General features: G+C 45.1%; 2 protein-coding genes across 3 annotated transcripts; one reads left to right on the top strand and one right to left on the bottom strand.

Moving 5' to 3' along the window:
* Positions 1-20: 20 nt before the first annotated feature.
* Positions 21-2,986, bottom strand: mrps11 (mitochondrial ribosomal protein S11). The gene is made up of 6 exons (XM_068730249.1): positions 2,809-2,986; positions 2,484-2,579; positions 2,265-2,363; positions 1,639-1,768; positions 662-727; positions 21-212 (listed from the first exon to the last, which is right to left on the bottom strand). The coding sequence occupies exons 1-6, from the start codon at positions 2,910-2,912 to the stop codon at positions 105-107; spliced, it is 603 nt and encodes a 200-aa protein (XP_068586350.1). The 5' UTR covers positions 2,913-2,986; the 3' UTR covers positions 21-104.
* Positions 2,987-3,509: 523 nt separating this feature from the next.
* On the top strand, positions 3,510-7,746 carry mrpl46 (mitochondrial ribosomal protein L46). 2 transcript variants are annotated; one of them, XM_068730649.1, is made up of 4 exons: positions 3,510-3,785; positions 4,735-4,936; positions 5,677-5,847; positions 7,354-7,746. In XM_068730649.1, the coding sequence occupies exons 1-4, from the start codon at positions 3,525-3,527 to the stop codon at positions 7,596-7,598; spliced, it is 879 nt and encodes a 292-aa protein (XP_068586750.1). In that variant the 5' UTR covers positions 3,510-3,524; the 3' UTR covers positions 7,599-7,746. The 2 variants fall into 2 exon arrangements, with proteins under 2 accessions (XP_068586750.1, XP_068586749.1); XM_068730648.1 differs by having other exon boundaries at positions 7,351-7,746.
* Positions 7,747-19,309: the final 11,563 nt, after the last annotated feature.

Raw genomic sequence — 19,309 nt, 5'->3', positions numbered from 1 at the left:
CAAGCTCGGAGCCGGGAAGGTTACAAAAAAAACAAAACAACCTTTATTAGCTTATTACAACACAGCCGCTTCCTCCCGGCGCAGTGCGTTCTGGTGGACGGAGATCACGTCCTCCTGGCTTTGCGCGGGCGGCATCCGTTGTGCGGCACGGGGGTGTTGTCGGTGATCGATACCACCTCCAGGCCTCCCATCGTCAGGCCTTTGATCGCCGACTGCCCAACGGAGGAAAAGTACATTCATTCATTCATTCATTCATTATGGAAGCTGATGTCTGTGTCTTCTTTCTTCATGCAGTGATTGGGTTATTAACACACAACACATGATCTCACTGTGCTCTTTGCATACTTTCATGTGCTATCCTGTAACTTTGAAATATGAGGCCAATTTTGCTGATGAAATTTGCACCAATTAAGCAATTAACTGAGGATTTGCTGCTTTAATCGGTTTAATATTGAAAACCTTGCATGGGAGCACTGGGAAATGGCGATGACAATTTCTCACTTCTTTCAGATAATTGATAGACTAACTTAAATAATCAAGTATTACGTAACAACGTTCAAGACTTCTAAAGGTTGAATGAGACGTTTTGGGGGCCTAAAGATGCACTTTAATGGGATCACCAGGCTAAACGAAGCACAATAGAAACAGGTTTTCTGCTCACCAGACGTCCAGGACCGAGACCTTTGACCACGACTCGGACAAAGGTCACTCCCTTCGCTGTGGCTTTCTGTTGGGAGGAGACGCACAGAGGACTGATGTCATCCATCAACCTGACTCGGCTATTCAGAAACACTAGAAAACTAACTGGACTGCATTGTCTTAATGCTTGTAAAACATCTTTATACATGACTAAATACATAAATACCATCAACATTTTGTTACTGTACATTACAACTGGTTGATTAGAGCTAAAGCGATCGGTCCATCAACGCCAAACATGCACGAGTTGCAGCTTCACAACCGTGAGGATTTGCTGCTTTTATTCGTCTAAAAGCGGAACAGCTTTTGGTTTTAGACCTTCATTCACAACAACACCGTGGGAACCTTGATTGGCATTTTAATCAATATTTTCAGACCGGCACGACTGGTAAACCTCGAATCTATTTGGGGATTTTGGTCGTTTCCCATCTGGGCTTTCAGTCACTAACAAAAACAACAGATGAGGCTTTTAAAATGTAGTCACCATATTTCCATGTTCTGCTCTCGAACATCTAATAACAGCAGATCAGAATAATCTGCCCATGGGGTAAAAGCTATGGTAGCATCGTGATAACACGCCTCACTTCTCCAGGGTGACCTTAACCCCGTCAGCCAGCAGCCTTCTTAGAAAGTCTAAATGAGCGCTTAACACCGACGGCTGCACTCCTCGGTGAGGGCGGCTTACCTGCAACAAACGTTTAATATTCATCATAAATTAGTTATAATGGCAGAGGCACCGATGATGCTCTAAAAACGCTACAAGTCACTTTATTATAAAGCAGCTTGAAAAGCCCTTCAGCTTACGTGCCGTAGATGGACTAATGGTTATGGAGTTTAGCTCAGGAGGAAACCAGACTCCCTCCGATCCTGTTGAAAGGAGCTCAAACAGATGGAGGAGGTATGTGATCACATGGTCAGAGTACCGCATGAGAAACGTACCGCAGCAGCGGAGATGCCCGCAGTCTGAGCAGCGATGGGCGTCGACTTCTTGATGTTCTTGAAGCCCTCTGTTCCGCAGGACGTCCGGACCATCGACTGCCCCGTGCTCTCCGTCAGCTGGATGTGTGTGCTGGTGCAGGACAGGACAGTTTACTTAGCTGGCATTTTGATTTTGATTAGCATTTAAATAAAATAATAATAAACCATGCATTGTCTAATCAGGGCTAAGGGCCTTTTCTGTTGTGTGAAGCTACAAATGTATATTCACTCAGTCCACCAGGAAGAACTAATGAAGCTGATCCTCTGGTTTGTAGACATTTTAAGATGGTAAAATAAAAAGCTGGTTTGAAAACTGCAAAAACATTGAGAGATTGTTTCTTTACAGAAAAAATGTTTGGCTTGTCATAGCAGAAAAAAAAAGGTGGAACTAATAACATTAATGATGTTCCAGCAAGTCAGAAAGTCAGTACATCTGCTGTAAAACGGATCCACTCAGTTTTATGTTCATATTATTTCCCACTAGTACAATTTGGGATCCAGCAACCTTACCTTTCCTTACTGATTTGAGGATGAATATGATCTTAGTGAATCACTGTTTTGTTGTCACCTTTGCAGATTCCACTTACTTGTTGTATGTGGCTTTAATGTGAGCGATTGGTAACTCCTCAAACTTCTTTCCACCCCATCTCAGTGAACTCTCCTGGCCAATCATTGGAGGAAAATGGCTGGAGGATTAAAATGCAGTAAGCAAACACATACATTAACAGGGGAAAATACAAGAACGAATCCAGAATTATTCTCTCAGTCCACGAACATGTGCATGAGCGTGTGTGGCGTTGACTGACCTGGACTCTCTGGAGGGTTTCCCAGAGTCTGTGGTGGATGCTGCGGTCTCCTGAAGTCTGGCTGCACTGGTACACAGTGTTCGCTGCAAGCCAATGCTTCCACAAGTGTAAACACAAAATCGCATTAGCACCATCGTCCTAAACCAGTGCGGCTTGTCAATCAGCTAAAAACTGTTGACTGCTACGATCAAAACAAGTGTCATCCGGACATTAAGTACAATGTTGTACAAAAACCCATTGCTACGTAACATTCAGCATGCAGCAGACTGACTTCATCAGAACTAAGTGTTAGCCGTTAGCTAACAAGGATGCTAGTAAAACATACCCATAGAACACTTTCAGGGAGCTTCCACTCGCATTTAGGGAGGCAGACAGCTGTCGGCACACGTTACTCAAAGAACTAACTAATGTACAATTTAATTTATACATGTTTAATATATTAAGATACAAATTCGCTTTCAGAAACTTAGCTACTTCACACACAACAAATGTGACATTGAAGGTCTGACCAGACCAGGGATATATTTATTTTTGAGGGGGGGGCATGATAATCATTACGCTATATACATTATTATTACACGATAAATACAGTTGTCACTTGTAAAGTGGATCGTAAAATACATTTTTTTTAATGTTAAAATGCATCTCCGTAGTACGTAGAGTGAGATGAGTGTTTTTATAAAGTTTATCAATATCAGTTCCCCCCCACACTTTTATCTGAATAGATCGTTCGTCTTGCTGCACGGAATTGTGGGTAGAAGTAGAAACATGCTGCCTTCACTGCCTCATAAACCGTCGTAAATATAAGATTATTCTGGTGAACACCTACTTGATGCCTTCAAATTACAATTATTCTGACTTTCTGGCTTTAGAGAACCGAAAGGAGAACACTTAAAATCGGGTATTAGTGGTAATTTGTGCCACCGCAGGGAACGACGTGGTTGAAAACCCTCCTTCCGACATTTATAACCCTAGGCTGTTTTCATAAGGAGTTTCCACGATTAGAATTTTTTTGGATGGACATTAAATGTAGCAAAAAAGATGGCTGCGCCCTGTAGAAGGATGGCCAGTCGGTCTCTCTTACAGTTTCTGTCTTGCTTTAGCAAGACAGCGGTCGGGAACGCGGGGTTCCGTCAGTTTTCCAGCACTTCTGTTTGTCGGGCGACTTTGCTGACCCAAAGTGTGACGGAAAGAGCTCGTTCTCCGTGGACTTTGATGGCAGCCGTGTGTCTGCAAAGGCTTCCGGTCATTTCAGCGGACTGCACCCCGATAGAGCAGCAGTTCAGGCAGATGATGCGCCAGGTGCGTTTGTTCAGCACGACACAGGTGTAGACCCTGACATGATGAGTTATCTGTGCCGTACAGCATGTGACCATGTTTACCATCAAAATACTGTTGAGGCACCAATTTTGGTAAAACATATTTCCAAAAGCAGCATGTGACCATGATAAAAACACATGCAGTGGCACATGTGATTCCCAAATAGGTCTAATGGGTCTCAGAGTCTTGGGTAACACCCGCATTTATTTAATAAATTGACATATGTGTGATGAATGTCACTTATTACGAGTAACATTTGATTTAAAACTCTCTAATCTCGTGGGGAGGCTCTTGAAGTCAAATACTGTAAATACGATGATCTAACAGTGTGTTCAGTTTATAGAATCAATTCATATTTTGAATTAATCTGCTATGATCAGTGAGTCCTGTCTGCTTGGATTTCTCCCCCTCCATTAATGAGAAAGCTGTCATTTCCAGCACATAACAATTGTTGAAACTGTGCAGTCAAGAGGGGAAAGTTGAGCCAGATGTTCAAATTCAAGCTTGACAATCTTTATTATTTGATTCCTTTTATTCGCATCATATCCTGAAATAAAACATTGTAATATTTCTGTTGCCTGAATGAATAACAAAAAGGCAAACAGTCCGTCTCAAATTGGGATCTGAAGCAAATGAATGGTTTATTTGAAAAACATTATTTTATCAGACTTCATATACCGCGAGGTTCATTGGAGTAACATTTGATTTGCGTCAGTGTACAAGTACAGTATTTATAAGTAATTTAGGATTATTGTGATTAAGTTATTGTGACGTCAGCAGTAATGTTTAGCTGCAGAAGGATATGAGGTAGATGACATTCCCATTGCTCCTGTCATCAGACAGCAAAGGTTTCCTAATCGGCCCGGTAAAATAGAGGCATGCGAAGGGTCCTTGAATTTGAGACGGAGACCTGACCCGACTTGGTTTTCAGATGGAGCTGGAGAAAAGCTTGCTGTCGGACCACGAGCTGCGGCTGCTGGAGGACGCCGAGAGGATGAGCCGCAAGCAGGCGGACGACTACGACTCGGATGAGGAGGACGACCGCGGGGACCAGGAGATCGTGTTGGCTCAGGACCTGGAAGACTCCTGGGAGCAGAAGATGAAGAGCTTCCAGCCAACGCCGAGGGTCACAGGTCAGCATGGGGAAAAGGGAGGAACTGTTTGTCCAGTGGGCTGAACAAGTATACCGGAGTGTACAGTGCTATGGAATTCTACTTAAAGGGACAGTGTGCAAGATGTGAGGGGCATCTAGAGGTGTGGTTGCAGATTGCAACCAACTTAATACCAATCCGTGTAAGAGAACTGTGGTGAGCCAGTTTGGTTTGTCCCTTCTGGGCTACTGTAGAAACATGGCGGACTCCGTAGAAGAGGCCCTGCTCCCTACGTAGAAATAAATAGCCTTTTCTAAGCCAACAAAAACACAACAATTAGTAGTTTCAGGTGATTATTCACTAATGAAAACTTAGTTCTGAATATGATATTCCATCTCTGCTAATACATCTCCAGAAATGCAACACACTGGCCCTTTAAGTATTACAAATGGTGAAGTATCTGATAGTATTCAGTCTTTAGTCTCGCTCCAATCATTAATCAAGTGAAACAGAATGGAAAAGAAATTGAAATAATCTGAAGGCGTCGCACACATGTGGGTTTAAAGGAAATTACCAGGGAGGAAAGAGACTTGTATTACTTTCAGTGCAAGATTAAACTTTCTCTTCTTTTTTTGACATTCAGGAAATCTATTCGCTCCAGCACTCCCAATTTGCATTTTATTCCCAGTTGACATTTCCAAAGTTTGTGTCAAAGTTTGCCGTACAGTAGCAAGAGATTGGATGGCGTCGAGTGGCGGCTGACGTTCCTGTCTCCTGTTTAGATGACGCGGATAAGGACGTGACCTCGTTGGAGCGCTGCCTGGCCGACTCGCTGTTCCTCCTGGCCGAGCAGCAGGTCGGCGGCGAGAAGCTGTGGCTGCTGCCTCAGACCCGGTGGCAGGAAGGAGAAACGCTGCGGCAGACGGCCGAGAGAGCCCTCGCTTCCCTGCCAGGTAACGAGGCTGTTTGAAGGAAGCTGCTGACGTTTTGTGCTGATATTCAGTCCGCTGTTTTTAAACCATCAAAATGAGCATTTAGCAAAGTATTAAAGTCTTTCAAAACAATAGACAACGATGGTTTGAATCAGAAATGTAAAGTCCCATGTGCAGATATGTGCATAGATCTGTTCTCCAGAGATATAGAATTATTTTCATATTGTCAATTAAAGTCCACAGCTTTCCTAGTAAACTGTAACTTTATGAATGTTATTCCCTTTATGTATACACATTCGTGTCATTATAAAGAAATTGATTATTAAGCTCTATCAATGCCCTAACGCTACTTAAAATCACTGTTGCGCCCATTGCACTTTATACTTTATGATGTTTTATTCTCATCTTAAAGCGCCGAGCTTTACTGCCTCACCTTTTTAATTTACGGTCAATATAGCAGCTTTTTTAGGAAAATATTAACTGTCAATAAAAGGATACTGCAGTGTGAGAAGGACGCGTGGAAATTGGTCATAATGTATTTCGATTAGCCTCAAAGTCGTCGCTTGCGGCAGCATATAAGGCTCCATCCATATCCTAAACATCAGCTTTTATAGGTTGTTTTATTGTCAACACGCTCCATTTGCTGCGTTATCACCGTATCTACATCCAAATCTCTTCTAGCTGTCGTGACCCACTTTCATCCTCCGGATCATTAAAGTTTGATGCGATCTTATCCAGAATAGCTGCTTGCGCTGCAACCGTCCTTCAGACCTCCAACCGGCGTTTTCGCCAATCACACTGCAGCATGTCGTCGCATCCGCGCTTAGACCTCCAAAGATGAGGCTGCAGCGGCAGACGGCAGGACGGACGTTTGGGGTCACAGCTGGCCAACACGTGGACCAGTAATGATCCATCCCACCAGATGTTTAACATTCGTCTTCTTTTGTCTCTCTCTCTCTCTCTCTCTCTCTCTCTCTCTCTCTCTCTCTCTCTCTCTCTCTCTCTCTCTCTCTCTCTCTCGCTCCTGACGGAAACCGAGCCTTTTAAGCTCCTAAGCATTTAAACAAAGCGCCAGTGACGGAGCATGTTAAACTGTTCCACAACACCGCTCATGAACGATTAATGTGCCAACTCCATCAATCACTCCCCATTAAGACTTTCCACTTGACATTAACGCGTGCCGTTCGGCGGAGGGTTTTTATTTAAAGTGCCTCACTGTGGCAGGGGTCGATCCATTTTTAATACAGCCAGACGGATCTCTTAACACGGCCGCGTCGGCTCCTTCCTCCGCACGTTCAGGCCAGCTGGGAGCACGTGATTCAGAGGACATGAGGTTTGATTAAAACGTCATTGAGAAAAGTCACAGCGGAGGATGGGAAACGACAGTATCGGGGTAACGCCGCGCTCAATATGGCAAAAATGTAACAAGTGCAGCGTCTGCGTTCAGCTTGGGAACATCTGCGCTTCAGCTCACCTTGTAGTCTCCAGCCGGACGAGCTCACACCCTGTTCTCTCTTCCCCCAGCAGCCGGTCTCAAGGCGACTTTCCTCGGCAACGCCCCCTGCGGAGTGTACAAGTACAAACTGCCCAAAGCCGCTCGGACGGAGAGCACGGTCGGAACAAAGGTGTTCTTCTTCAAAGCCGTCCTGTCAGACAGCGGGCCCCCCGCGGCCCCAAGCGCTCCTCTTCTGTGGGCGAAGAAAAGCGAGCTGCAGCGCTACCTGAAAGCAGCCTACATGGCGAAGGTGGAGCGCTTCATCCTCGGCCTGTGACACCCAAATGCAGAGCGGCTCCCGGAACGAGCCTTTATGAGGATACCCTTGAAAGTTACCCTTGCAGTTTATCTGTCGTCTTGTATCATAAAGTGTTCTTTCATCCGATATGTGTTGTATTATATAAATAAATAGTTTTTTCCAAACACATTGTGTAGGTTTTAAGGTTGGCAAAACCCAAAGATTTCACCTCTGCGTTACACGACCATGTAATATCTAGGCTGTCATGGATACAACGTAATATTATCTTAAAATGAGTCCTGAACTTTGACTTAAAGGATCAGTAAAAGTAGGCCTTTTTTCAACGTCAAGCAAAGTCAAAGTGTGATTCTTAAATAGTAAGTAAACTACCCACAAGCCCCTCCCTCAAGCACCGAAACACCCACTAGCAGCCTCAGAAGATGAGGAGCTGCGTCCCAGCGGCCCACACACCGCGTCACGATGAAGACTCATCCATTGTGTCGCGTACTTCAATGTACTGCAACACGCGAGACGGAAGCTCACATTAAATATTTCCCCTGCAGCTGTGTCAGCGCGTGCGATTTGAAAATATCGCTCGTAGAACTCGTAATGAACTCGAAGGAAATGGTAAGATTTAGAGTGAGAACCATCTGTGTCCATAACTTCAAACGTTTCCATAAAAGATTTCTAGGTTTTGCTGAACTCACTACAGGTGATAATGATATGACTGCCGTACTAATCCTGGAATATAGCAGTTGTCTTAACGGACGTGTTATTTATGTATTTGCTATTTTACACCTGCAGCAGTTAATGAGCACACCGAGAGCCGGAATGTTGCCAAATGTTGTTGCTGCCAGTGTGGAGTGCTCGCTTACTCATGAGCTGCGTGGGCCCGGCGGGTCTGCTGGAGGTGATCCGTTGGGCTCCGGCAGATTCCCGTTGTCCGACGGTAGATGGCAGTGTTAGCACACCGGCGCCGGGAGGAGCTCTGCGAGGAGCCGTGTAATCACGGTGACCTCAGAGGAGGGGACTGCAGAGAGAGCTTTTCTGATCAACTTGGCTTCCTCTTACTCATCCTGAAAATATCCATCGTAGCAGGCAAATGCTCCTCTGGAATAGCTACGATAATTCGTCTTAGGTAAGAGCATTCTGATGTTCCCGACCCAGCCTGTTCTTTCTATTTGTGTCTGCCGGGACAAGGAGTTATTAATGTTGTAGACATTGGCATTAGATTTTCCCATCTTTATTTTTCAGGGCTCGTTGAAAGCCCGCGGGTCGAGCCGCTTGCGAGATTGCCTGAGTGCAACGCAGCCCCGCTCCGTCTGTGGAGATGTGAAGGTCAGGGCGAGGTAATAAAGGCCGTTTCTTACCGTTAGACACTTTGGTGTGCACACAGAACCGGAGCTTCCTCTTCTGCCGGCTGACGGAGGCCTCCTCCGTCCAGGTTATGGTCCCTGGCGTCAAATCGAGGTGTAACCGCAGGTACAAAAAAAAAAAAAGAGCACAAACAGTCGCTGCTTTCATCTCCAAGGGGAGTCTGATGAAAGCTCTTCTCCCAGGTTGTAATGAAAGGGCCTAAGAGGTTGGAGAAATTGGCTTGGGATCAGAAGGTTGTCCGTCTGAATCCTGAAACCATCAGGGAGTTGAAAGGGACCAAAGGTCTCTCTAGCTCCCGATGGAAAACCAGTCAAGGTGCCCTTGAGCAAGGCACTTAGGCCGGAGTTACTCTTGGTGAATTGGTTAAAAGAGACAACTTGTGGTTGGGCGGCTCGTGGTGTGAAATAACTCAATAAATGCTAAAGAGGCATTCTACCAATATCTACATGTCAAAGTTAAATGAATAGTCAAGTAACGTCCTCCTGTGGATCCTACATCTACTTGTTCTCCAACTGTTTTCATCATTCTGAAACTATAAAGGATGACGATTTCTCACTCACTGACCACAGGTAGGGTAGCAAGTTAGCGTGAACAGCATTGCTAATCTTGAAAGCTATTTTGTTTTACCATCCTGGAGTACAAATCTGATATTCCATTTGAACTGAAATACCGTAATGATGTGGGCTGCTCCGACTGCAAATCAAGGATCCCCAACAAAACCCCCAAAAAATAAGCGCCCCGCCCCCGTCACAGGCCACAGACCTGCCAACAGGCCGAGGTAGAAGATCACAGCTTCACTTCAGTAAAGCATCTCACCTCTTCCTGCCAGAGGCTGGCCCCCCGAGTCTGCCTCTTCATCCAATTAGAAAGCACATAATAGCACCGGGATGACAAATGTCAAAAGAAAAGGTCTTGCCGTTTTTCGCCACTGGAAAAGGGTAAAAGAGAGACGGTGAACGCAAAGAATGAGGCGCGTGCTGACGGACGCTTTTCACCCCCCCCCCCCTGCTGCTACTGGTAATGGTTGCACACGTATGTGAGGATGTCACATTCACACTGACCTCGTTCTCTTTGGGGATTTCAAACTGATTTTGAAGCAGCACGGTGACATATTTTGAACCTTATTCTTGATGATCCTTTGAAGTTCAATGCAGTGAGTGTGAGTGAGGCCCTGCCAGGCTGAGGGGCTCAGCTCCATGAGGATGTCCTGCGCTAATAATAGCTCACTTATGGCACTGTCTGGCCCGCCGGGGGTACAAGCACAACACCAAATGGCAAACGGTATCTCCTCTTCAGTGTTCATATGTCGCACAACAATTCTTATATGAAAGCTATATAAAAGTCCAATCCCCTTCCCCCCATAAACTGTTTTTACTCACTGCAATCTTTTTTCATTCTTTAATTTTATGCAAATCTATGACTGGGAGGGATGTAAGCAGACCGGTCGTCCACGGCAGCTTACCAAACAATTCGATAAAGAAGCTTATCAAGACTCTTTATGTAACGCGTAGCAACATGCAGGTAGAGAGGAGTGCGGCTCAGTGCAAGGCTTCTGGATCCCGACCGAGCCGGACCACCTTAAGCTCCTTAACCACTGCCCTCCTTGGTTCCACTCTCCCAGCATGCAGCGCTATAGCAGCACTGCGCTATATTTCTTACCCTTAATCATTCAGTGACAGTCAGCTTAGCACGCACACTTTTTCAAGCTCCGTCCTGCTTCGCCTTTACCCGCAGTGAAGAGCGAGTTTTGACTTTTGTTTTTGTTAGTCTCCATTCAAGCGTGTTCAGTCACTGGCGTTTCTACTACCTAACCACAGATTAGATTAGATCCAACGTCATTGTCAGTGCACATAGTAAGTACCACTACTAACATCTTACCAGGGAGTGGTAGTAACAATGTAGTAGGTGATTTTAAGGGGTGGGGGGGGAGGAATCCATCCCCTTGAATGACAAAAAATGCATCCCCCTGTTAACCTCCATCCCCTACTTACAGAGGGAGGGCAGGGCCAGAGAGGTTGTTCAGTTAATGTGTTCGTCTAGTCTTGACTGACTCCTTTATCTGAGGTTTGTGCAAGTTAGAATCTATGGCTCTGACCATGGCTCTGAGACATCAGTAGCTTAGCGGTGCTGTGGATTGATAAATCCATGCCGCCGCTGTGCGTGGTGCTGAAGAAGTAGACAGATTTGTAATTGCGACTTTTCTTTCTCCGAGTGCCGCTCCTCTTGTCAGGTTTTGTCTTGGTTCTGTAGTTGTCTTTAAACTTCGCACTATACTGTATATAGAGATATATAAAGATAAACTGTAATGCTACCCCAGCGCAGCCAGCCAGCAACCACAATGCCCACAATTCCTTTCTACCAACAAGCATCAACAATCTGCTAGTATCAAACAAAACCATCGACCAGGGTGGAAAGAAAAAAGACAGCCCTTTAAAATTATATACATTTTTTTCGGCTTCAACTTATTTACGTAAATAAATAAGCAACAACTCTGAGAAAGCAACCCCAAACTAAGCTAATATTAAGAGTTTAAAGCTAGGGTTGGTGATCTTCTTTGGCTGTGGAGGGAGGCCTGAAGGGACGGGCTGTCGGTGTTGCTGACTTGGCGACTTTTTTGCTAGACCTAGTGACTTTTGGAGCTAGTGCTGCTAGCTACTTTGATCGATGGCAACACTGGGCTGGGCTTTTTGGTTGGATAATTCTTTAAATCTAGCGTACTCTTGCAAGTTTTTCAAGATGACCAACCCTAGCTTCATCGGGACTGTGTGGGTGTGGTTTGATCAGATCTCATTGACGGTTGCCTGGCAATAAAAGCAGACAACCCCTCAACTGACCTCTTCTACCTGTACTGGAAAGGAAAACCCCCAGAACTTTCTACCTCTACCCCAGTAGCCATTTTACAACCTCAGAACACAGTGTTACGACCACAAGAGCAGACTCTTTAACGGTGGCAGTGTGAAGAGACAACAACTAACACATTACCTGCTGCGCTGCTGAGGGCTTTGTAACAGCCAGGGAGGCAGACCGCAGGAGGAGGAGGAGGAGGAGGAGGAGGAGGAGGAGCTGTATTTCGCGGCGACGCGTTGCCCTCGCTGATGTCCGTCCCGTCGCAGAGATGTGATTTCAGGACGGTCAGAGAAGAGTATGTTTTCCTGAATGTAAAAGCTGTGGTGTCACATGGTGGAAATGATTGAGATACTTATACATATAAGGGCTAATATCAGTGATGAATGGGAAGTGCATGTTTTTTTTTGTTTATTGCGTGGTTAAGTTTTATAGAATTTGAGTTTCACTTCACTTTGAGTTGCTGAGGACCCAATGACGTCATATATTGAGAGAGGATCCCTTTTAACTGTTAAACACTGCCAAACGGTATGGAGAAGCAAAGTCCCGCCCCTTTCCGGTTGACCACCAAAAAAACCCACATATATACGATAGAGATAAACATCCCTTTTGAATTGTGCCATGAAATAGCCTACACATACGATGTTTGTCAATTCAAAAGAGGATTTTTGCACCCCAAGAAAGTGGCAGTTTTTGTCGTAAAACTGTTGAAGTATAACAATGTGAAAATGCATGATTTGAAAGACTAGCGTAAGTGACGTCTCTCGCTGAAGCTACGATGCCTGTGTGTTTCCTACCGGGACGTACTCACATTAACAACAGATTGTCCTCGTTCTTTCGCTCCCCGGCTGAGTAAAACAGTCGCTGCATAAAACACATCAGAGGAGATAACGCTACGTTTGTGCGTCGACCACAGCTAAGTTACCATTGCTAGCTAGCTAGCTAGCTAACGGCCGCGTTGGTGATGAACATTGCGTGAAACGAGACATGTATTTCACTGAGCGGTTTCACACAAAACGAAACGACACTACGACAAACTGCGACTTTCTTGACTTGAAATTGATAACCGTAACAGGAAAAGAACGGCATGCTGGGTACAGCTCGCCAAGGAAACGCAGTGATGAGGCCGAAGTTGTTTGGATGAGCGGAACTCGGGAAAGTCGCGACATCAAGGACATTTTTAGAACAGGCGAGCGTTGAAAAATTCAGACGTCAATTGATGAGGGCCGATCTGTATGCGACGGAGTAGTAAGCGTGCCGTGACGCCATATCTTCAGTTGAAGCAAACCATTAAATCATCACACTAAATGTTTCATATTTTTCACTTTTGGCTGTTCCTGTTTAGCACAGCTCCAGTGAGTCTGCATGTATTAGGAAGGAGCGAGAGATTGTGTGTGTGATGTTGTTGGGATGGAACAGTTGGAGATGGCAGACGCCCCTCCTGCTTCCTCCTGTCCCAGTCTCCACTCTGCAGTAGGAAGCTGTGGTCCTCCACACCTCCGTCTATCCTTCCTTCTCGCCTTCCTCCCTCCCATCCCTCCTTCCATCCCTCCATCCAAAGCTGTGTCTCGCTCAGTCGTTTTCATTATGAATATATCATTAATTTGCTTATTCTGTTGTGATTTGGCATATGTGATGTCATTTATATTCGTATATAGTTTGTTGTTCATGCATTTGTACAAGTGATACAATGGATAGTTGAGTACGTGTAAGACGCAATTTTCTGTTTTTGCTCATTTATTTCTTCTCCCCCTCCAACACAACACACTGGCATTCACAAACATGCACACACACACACACACACACACACACACACACACACACACACATGGAGATCCGTTCATACTGTGTCTGGCAGGCAGACCTCCGGCTTGCAGGGTGAGTCCTCCTCCCCTGCTCTGACTGTCTGGATCTACCACCTCCTTCCTATCCTTCCCCCTCGCTTTCCCTGGGAGCTGTCAATCCAAAACAGACTGTCGAGTGGGTAGCGGTAGAGGGGGTGTGAAGAGGGGAAGGATGGACGGATGACAAACGGGGTGTTAGGGTTGAAAGCGGGGTGAGGAAAAAGGGAGTGTGAATGGACAGCAGGGGGGTTAAGGTCACATCCTACTGTGCGGTAAGATGGCATCGCGTCAGGACGGACGACCCCTCCACTTCCTCCATCACTGTCACCCCCTCACAGTAGCCCTCCTCCTCCTCCTCTTCCTCTCCTTCTAGCCATACAGGCCGTTCGATTGGCTGGTCAGCGGTTCACCGACCACCCACCGGGCGCACCGGAGCGTCAACACACCTCCAGGTCACTGGTAGCATATGGAAGGAAGGCTGGAACAAGTTCACTGGTTCAACACTGTGAATTAATGTAAAAAGAGAGGAGAGAGGTGTTTGATTTTAATGCGGTCAAAGAGTTGCAAATGTAGGACAACTGCCAACACAAAGTCAAATGAAGCCGGATCAGATGAGTGGCCTTTAGATACTTCTAAAAACAGGGAATCTTCACACGCAGCGCGTTCATTGATTGCTGTGGGTAATTTGTTGGCAGCAGCCTGTGAAGGGGCGAGTCCCCTTCCAAAGACCTTTCTGATGACGATCAATGGTCCCTGAGGGACTCCTGAATGGCCTCGGCTTTGGCAAACGCTCCCGTCCGACGTCCCCCGGGATTGCAAGGGGGGTGACAGTTGCTGCAGCAGGACCAAACATCTGGCAGACAAGGTAGGAAAGTCAAAGTCTCGTCTGGAAGGGTGTCGGTGGAGACGCCGGCTCCGAGGATCATGTAAGACGGCGGCACACATCTCCCTAGACGGAGGAGTCGTCTGTGTCTTCAAAGTGCTGCTGAACATTCCCGCAATGATGAAAGACACAGAGGTTTTGATAGGAAGGCCTGAGGGACTGTGTTAGTCTGCGTTGCATACTGCATGCATGGTGGCAGTTGGTGTAAAGACCCTTTTTTTTTTTTTTTTTTTTTCTTTTTTACTGCCTGCCTGCTGCACTCCAACTCCTTCCCTGAAAGGAATCATTCAAGAACACTTAGTTTCCATTTGTGTGTTTTGATCTCTGTGGGTTGTTTACACCTTCAGAGTCACATCTGAGTCAATAAGGTCAAGTGAGGTGGGATTTGTTTGAATAGAACCTGTGATGGCTTTAAATATGACTTTTAGGAAGCACCTGCTAGTTGAGAGAATACAATAACAGTAAATCAATCCATTGATGATTTTGTAATCGCATATTCGACCTGTCCTCGCCATATTTGCTTGGATCTTGCCATTTTTTTTCAAAAATCTTTGGAGCAATTGTTCCGTGAAAAAATATTGGCAAACATAAGGTGGCTGAGAGAGCCAAATGCAATATTGTTGTGTTTTTTAACACAAGCAAATGAAGAAAAAATCTTCACCAATAAAAACACGTGCTCGGCATAAACACCCTAAATACATTGAGAAAATACAGATGATAAGAGCGAAACGCCGCAAGAGGCACACAACGTCAGAATTAAGTAAAAACACAATCGAAATACGTATTTTCATGTGGAGCAACGTGATGTCATGCGATTTGAAAGTATTGAATTTAATATCGCGTTAAAGCGAGGAAAAGTGTTCCGGCGACACGTCGGCAATGAATTTGCCGACGTGTCGCCGCAGTGAAGATGCTTTCTCCCTTTGCTCGCGTTCTGTCGACTTCTGCCTCCTGGGTTGCAGCGTGTCGAGCTCTCTCAGCCTCTGTGCCAGTGAAGACGAATGCTTGCCAATTTGACCAATCACTGCAGTTCGATGCCTGAAAAGAATTCAAATCAAAAGAGTCAAAGGCAAATCCAGCCAACTTCCGTCTCCTCAAACAAACGCTCTTGTTACTATTCAGTGGAAAGAACTCTGTTTCTTGTTCCCCCAGGCCGTGTATCGCCTAGACCAAGCTTGTGCATGTGACCAAATTTTAGGTTACACAACTGAACCATTTCTAATTGAACATTCCAGCCTGCTGGTGATCCTACACGGCGTGCTAGAAAGCACTACATTTACCAATAGAGGCTAAATTCAGAGGGGGAAAAGACATTAATGAGACTGCAAAACTTCATTGGAACTTATTTTACGAGTAAGATCTTTTAACAGCTGCATTTTGTTTTGTACAGCTCTGCAATTTTTAAATGTCACTGCAATTTATTTATTCATCAACGCAGCAGAACTTTAAATGCTCCGAGGTGAAGCAACACCTCATGCAAGACTGCGTGCGAAGACAGCCCGTCTACGAAAAAAAGATATAAACTCTAGGCGATTACTCCGTCTTTGATAATCATTTCAAACACCGTTTCTGGCGATGTCAGTGTCTTGTAGCTTTCATCCCATCATGCACTATGCATTATCATAGCTAGTCAATGCTCTTCCAGCCATTTTTATTTCATTTGCCCTTGTCAGTACTTACCCCCACTTCACTCTGATGGAGAAGTTTCCACAGGAGGTTGCTGAGCATACATTCTTAACAGAATCCCTTTTCAAATTAAATTTAAATGACCCCCTCAGCTCATAAGCAGAGGCTCTCCTGACAACTTAATTCATAATTCAGTGCTGAGCCAGGGCCTTGAGGGCCATAATGACGGCCTAAATGGAGGAGAGATGCTACTAAATGGGCTGTTTGTTTGCACCTAAACCTCTTTACAGGCCACAAGTCCACAGCTCAGCACTGTGGCGGCGAGGCGGAGAGGTGGAGGGCCGAGACAGTTTGCTGACCGTGCTGCTTTCGTTGTCTCGGGTCGCCGTGCGCCGCTCGACCGCAGTGAGATTTGGGCAGATTTTGGTGTGTTTTAAAGAGCACCTCCGTGTGTGGGTTACGCTTGAGTTAACGGCGGCAGTATGTTGGTGTGTGTGTGTGTGTGTGTTCGTTGTAGGCGACGGGAGGAGACAGAAGCGCACTCGTGAGATATTTATGTCAAGGAGTGGACCGTGTGAATGGTGGCGCTGCAAAAGCCACCAAACTAGGCCGACACTTACAGGAATCAACTAATGGGAGGGAACATCTGAGTCTGTCATGCAGCCTCCAATCTGTGATAGGGAGGCTGACGGTGGGGGATGAAAACTGTAGAAGAGGAGAGCATGGCGTAAAATGATGTGGAGGAGAATAATAGAGGTGGAGAAAACTCCAGGAGGGAGAGAGAATATTGGGTACTACCCCTGCTGTTTGTTTGTGAAAGTGAAGCTGCACCCCAGGCAACTGTATACTTGTCTCTTTAAAGAATAAAAAAAGAACGTATGGCGTGGCCACGGAAAATACTCCTTTCTGATTGTTTTGATCCATGCCTATATTAAACTACTGTTAATTAACCATGGTAACAATACTTGCTTGATGCTGCGTTGCAACAAGTCGACTGAATCGGACCAAACCTTCAATTGAAAGGTCTGTGAATGAACTTCCATGAATTGACAGTGGGCTTCTGGGGACTAAACTGTGTCTAAATACAGAAATGTGTGATTACAAACCAACCAACAAAAACAGCAACCCACAATTATCATTACTACAAAATACGACAAACAGCTCAATAGTGAAACGAAGAGAAAGGGGATTACCATCCCATTTGAAATCGTAATTTCAGTGTGACTGTTTTGTTTGCCTATTAGTGTGCCGTAATTGATAAATGTTCCTTAGTGTATATATATATACAAATAGTGTGTATGGTGTGCTGCAAGAACGAGTCCTAAAACCCGGAAATGAGTTACAATCTTGGAACTTCCAGTTCCTTCGTCTCAAAGTCAATGTGTTTTTTGAACAGGTCTTGGATAGATGCCTAAAATAAGGTCTGGTGTTAACACAAGCTTAAGACATTTTAACATTCACTTCTACGATATAAAATTCGTCAGTTAATACCCCTCTCGTGAATTTTGAAGCTTTTAAATAACTTAAAAAAGGTGTTTGTTGAGACTACAAAACGGCATCATGCCAACTTGCCAAGTTCATTTATAGCCTAAAGTTAGCTTTTTACTTATTATGCTGAACAAAAGTATCATAAACTAGTGTTCGCCACAGAGCTTATTTGGATTATATCAAAATTTAATTGGCTATTTGTTGGGGGAACCAGTGTGATTCTATCTGCTGGGGTTGGTCCTACAAAAATATGTCATCCCTGCAATTGCTCTATTGCTGAACAGTCAAATGGATTGTCAAAGCCCATAGGTCTGTGTGTGTTACCATTTAGAGACCAGCTTAAATAGACAAAAAGTACAAAATGCATTAAGAGCAACTGACCCATCGGTGAGTCCTGCCCTTGAACGCAGACTTTTTCCAAAGATGAAATAACATTTCTTCAGGGGAGTGCAGTTAGTGACAGTGTGGGCTCTGAAAGCTTGACGAATTAGGAGCTGGGGACGGGTTCTTAGCGTCAAGGGTCAATTAAGAATGTGTTCAAAAAACAAGATGTGAATACTCATGGAAGAAAACAAGGGATTTAAGAAGCTGTTGAAAATAAATGACCCGGGCTGTGTGCTCTCTGGCCACACATTTCTCTTCATCCCGGACATTTTGGAATGGTACCCCAGATATAGAAAAACCTCTTCCCCCACCATCGCTAATCTGTGGTCAACCATACATGAGCCTCACCATCCACCACTCCTCAGACCGAATGCCTACAAAGAGCTCCCTTCTCTGAAGAACACACAGACGAGTTTGTTGCCTCTGCTTTACAACTGACAGGCGGACAAATGTAGCGGAGGGCACTTTGCAAGTCGACCCCACTGCAGCGCTACGGGCAGGGTAACCGTGGTAATAGTGATGCAACCTGAAAGAATACATGATTGCACAATGCGTTTGTGTTTGATAGAAAGAAATGTTTGATAGCTAAATACAATTAAGGTGGCAATATATATTTGAAGCATGCAGCATGTATGCATTCATGCATCATCTTTGGAAAGTTGTATCTGACTTAATGTTATTTAACTTTTCAATTTACCTCTCAAAGACAAGATCATCTAAAAAAAGAAAATAGCCATATTGCTAACTCCTGGAAAGAACAAGAGAGACCTGGCTTAGGAAGAACATCACCAGTACTTACACCGGCAGCGGAGTCACCAGCCAGGTGGGGCCCTCGTCAAGAGATGAGGCTGCAGCAACACAAGGTCATTCCACTCAGTTTTGACAAGAAGATCCCGCACTTGATCTGCTGCAGACTATGAGGGAGGCCTTGAAAGCACTGCTTGAGTTCACTGAATCACTCTCTGGTGACTCATAGCTAAATGTGTCCTACCTCGAGCCATCTCCATCTCTTTACTTCACGGATTCTACAAAAAAATAAATGTAACAACAACTCAAAAGACATCAGTCAGGGTATGTCTCAGCCAAAGGACGACCCTGTTGGTGTTGCAACATTGAGCGATCTACAATTTAACACGTAATGAATCAGACTGAGGCCACCAAAATAAGAGCGGCCCCTGAAAGTATAGAGACATTTTCCCCTCACAGTGTTTAATCAGAGGGGAGGAGACAGTAGAAGAACAGGAAGCTGCTGCAGCTTTACCGACGTAGAAGAAGAAGAAGATGAAGTCACTTTAAAGTTTGCC

Source organism: Cebidichthys violaceus, unplaced genomic scaffold, assembly GCF_023349555.1.
Source record: "Cebidichthys violaceus isolate CVI_PGR_0920_01 unplaced genomic scaffold, fCebVio1.0.p SCAF_5, whole genome shotgun sequence".
In the NCBI taxonomy this organism is placed as follows: Eukaryota; Metazoa; Chordata; class Actinopteri; order Perciformes; family Stichaeidae; genus Cebidichthys; species Cebidichthys violaceus.
This window is presented reverse-complemented; position numbering and strand designations above follow the sequence as displayed.

Excerpts from the sequence above, each read along its gene's own strand:
- mrps11 (XM_068730249.1), bottom strand. The coding sequence starts at position 2,912 with ATGTATAAATTAAATTGTACATTAGTTAGTTCTTTGAGTAACGTGTGC. Across the intron at positions 2,364-2,483 it reads AAACCCTCCAGAGAGTCCAG|CCATTTTCCTCCAATGATTG; the intron begins GTCAGTCAACGC and ends TTAATCCTCCAG. Across the intron at positions 1,769-2,264 it reads ATTAAAGCCACATACAACAA|CACACACATCCAGCTGACGG; the intron begins GTAAGTGGAATC and ends GTCCTGCACCAG.
- mrpl46 (XM_068730648.1), top strand. The coding sequence starts at position 3,525 with ATGGCTGCGCCCTGTAGAAGGATGGCCAGTCGGTCTCTCTTACAGTTT. Across the intron at positions 3,786-4,734 it reads TCAGGCAGATGATGCGCCAG|ATGGAGCTGGAGAAAAGCTT; the intron begins GTGCGTTTGTTC and ends CTTGGTTTTCAG. Across the intron at positions 4,937-5,676 it reads GCCAACGCCGAGGGTCACAG|ATGACGCGGATAAGGACGTG; the intron begins GTCAGCATGGGG and ends TCTCCTGTTTAG.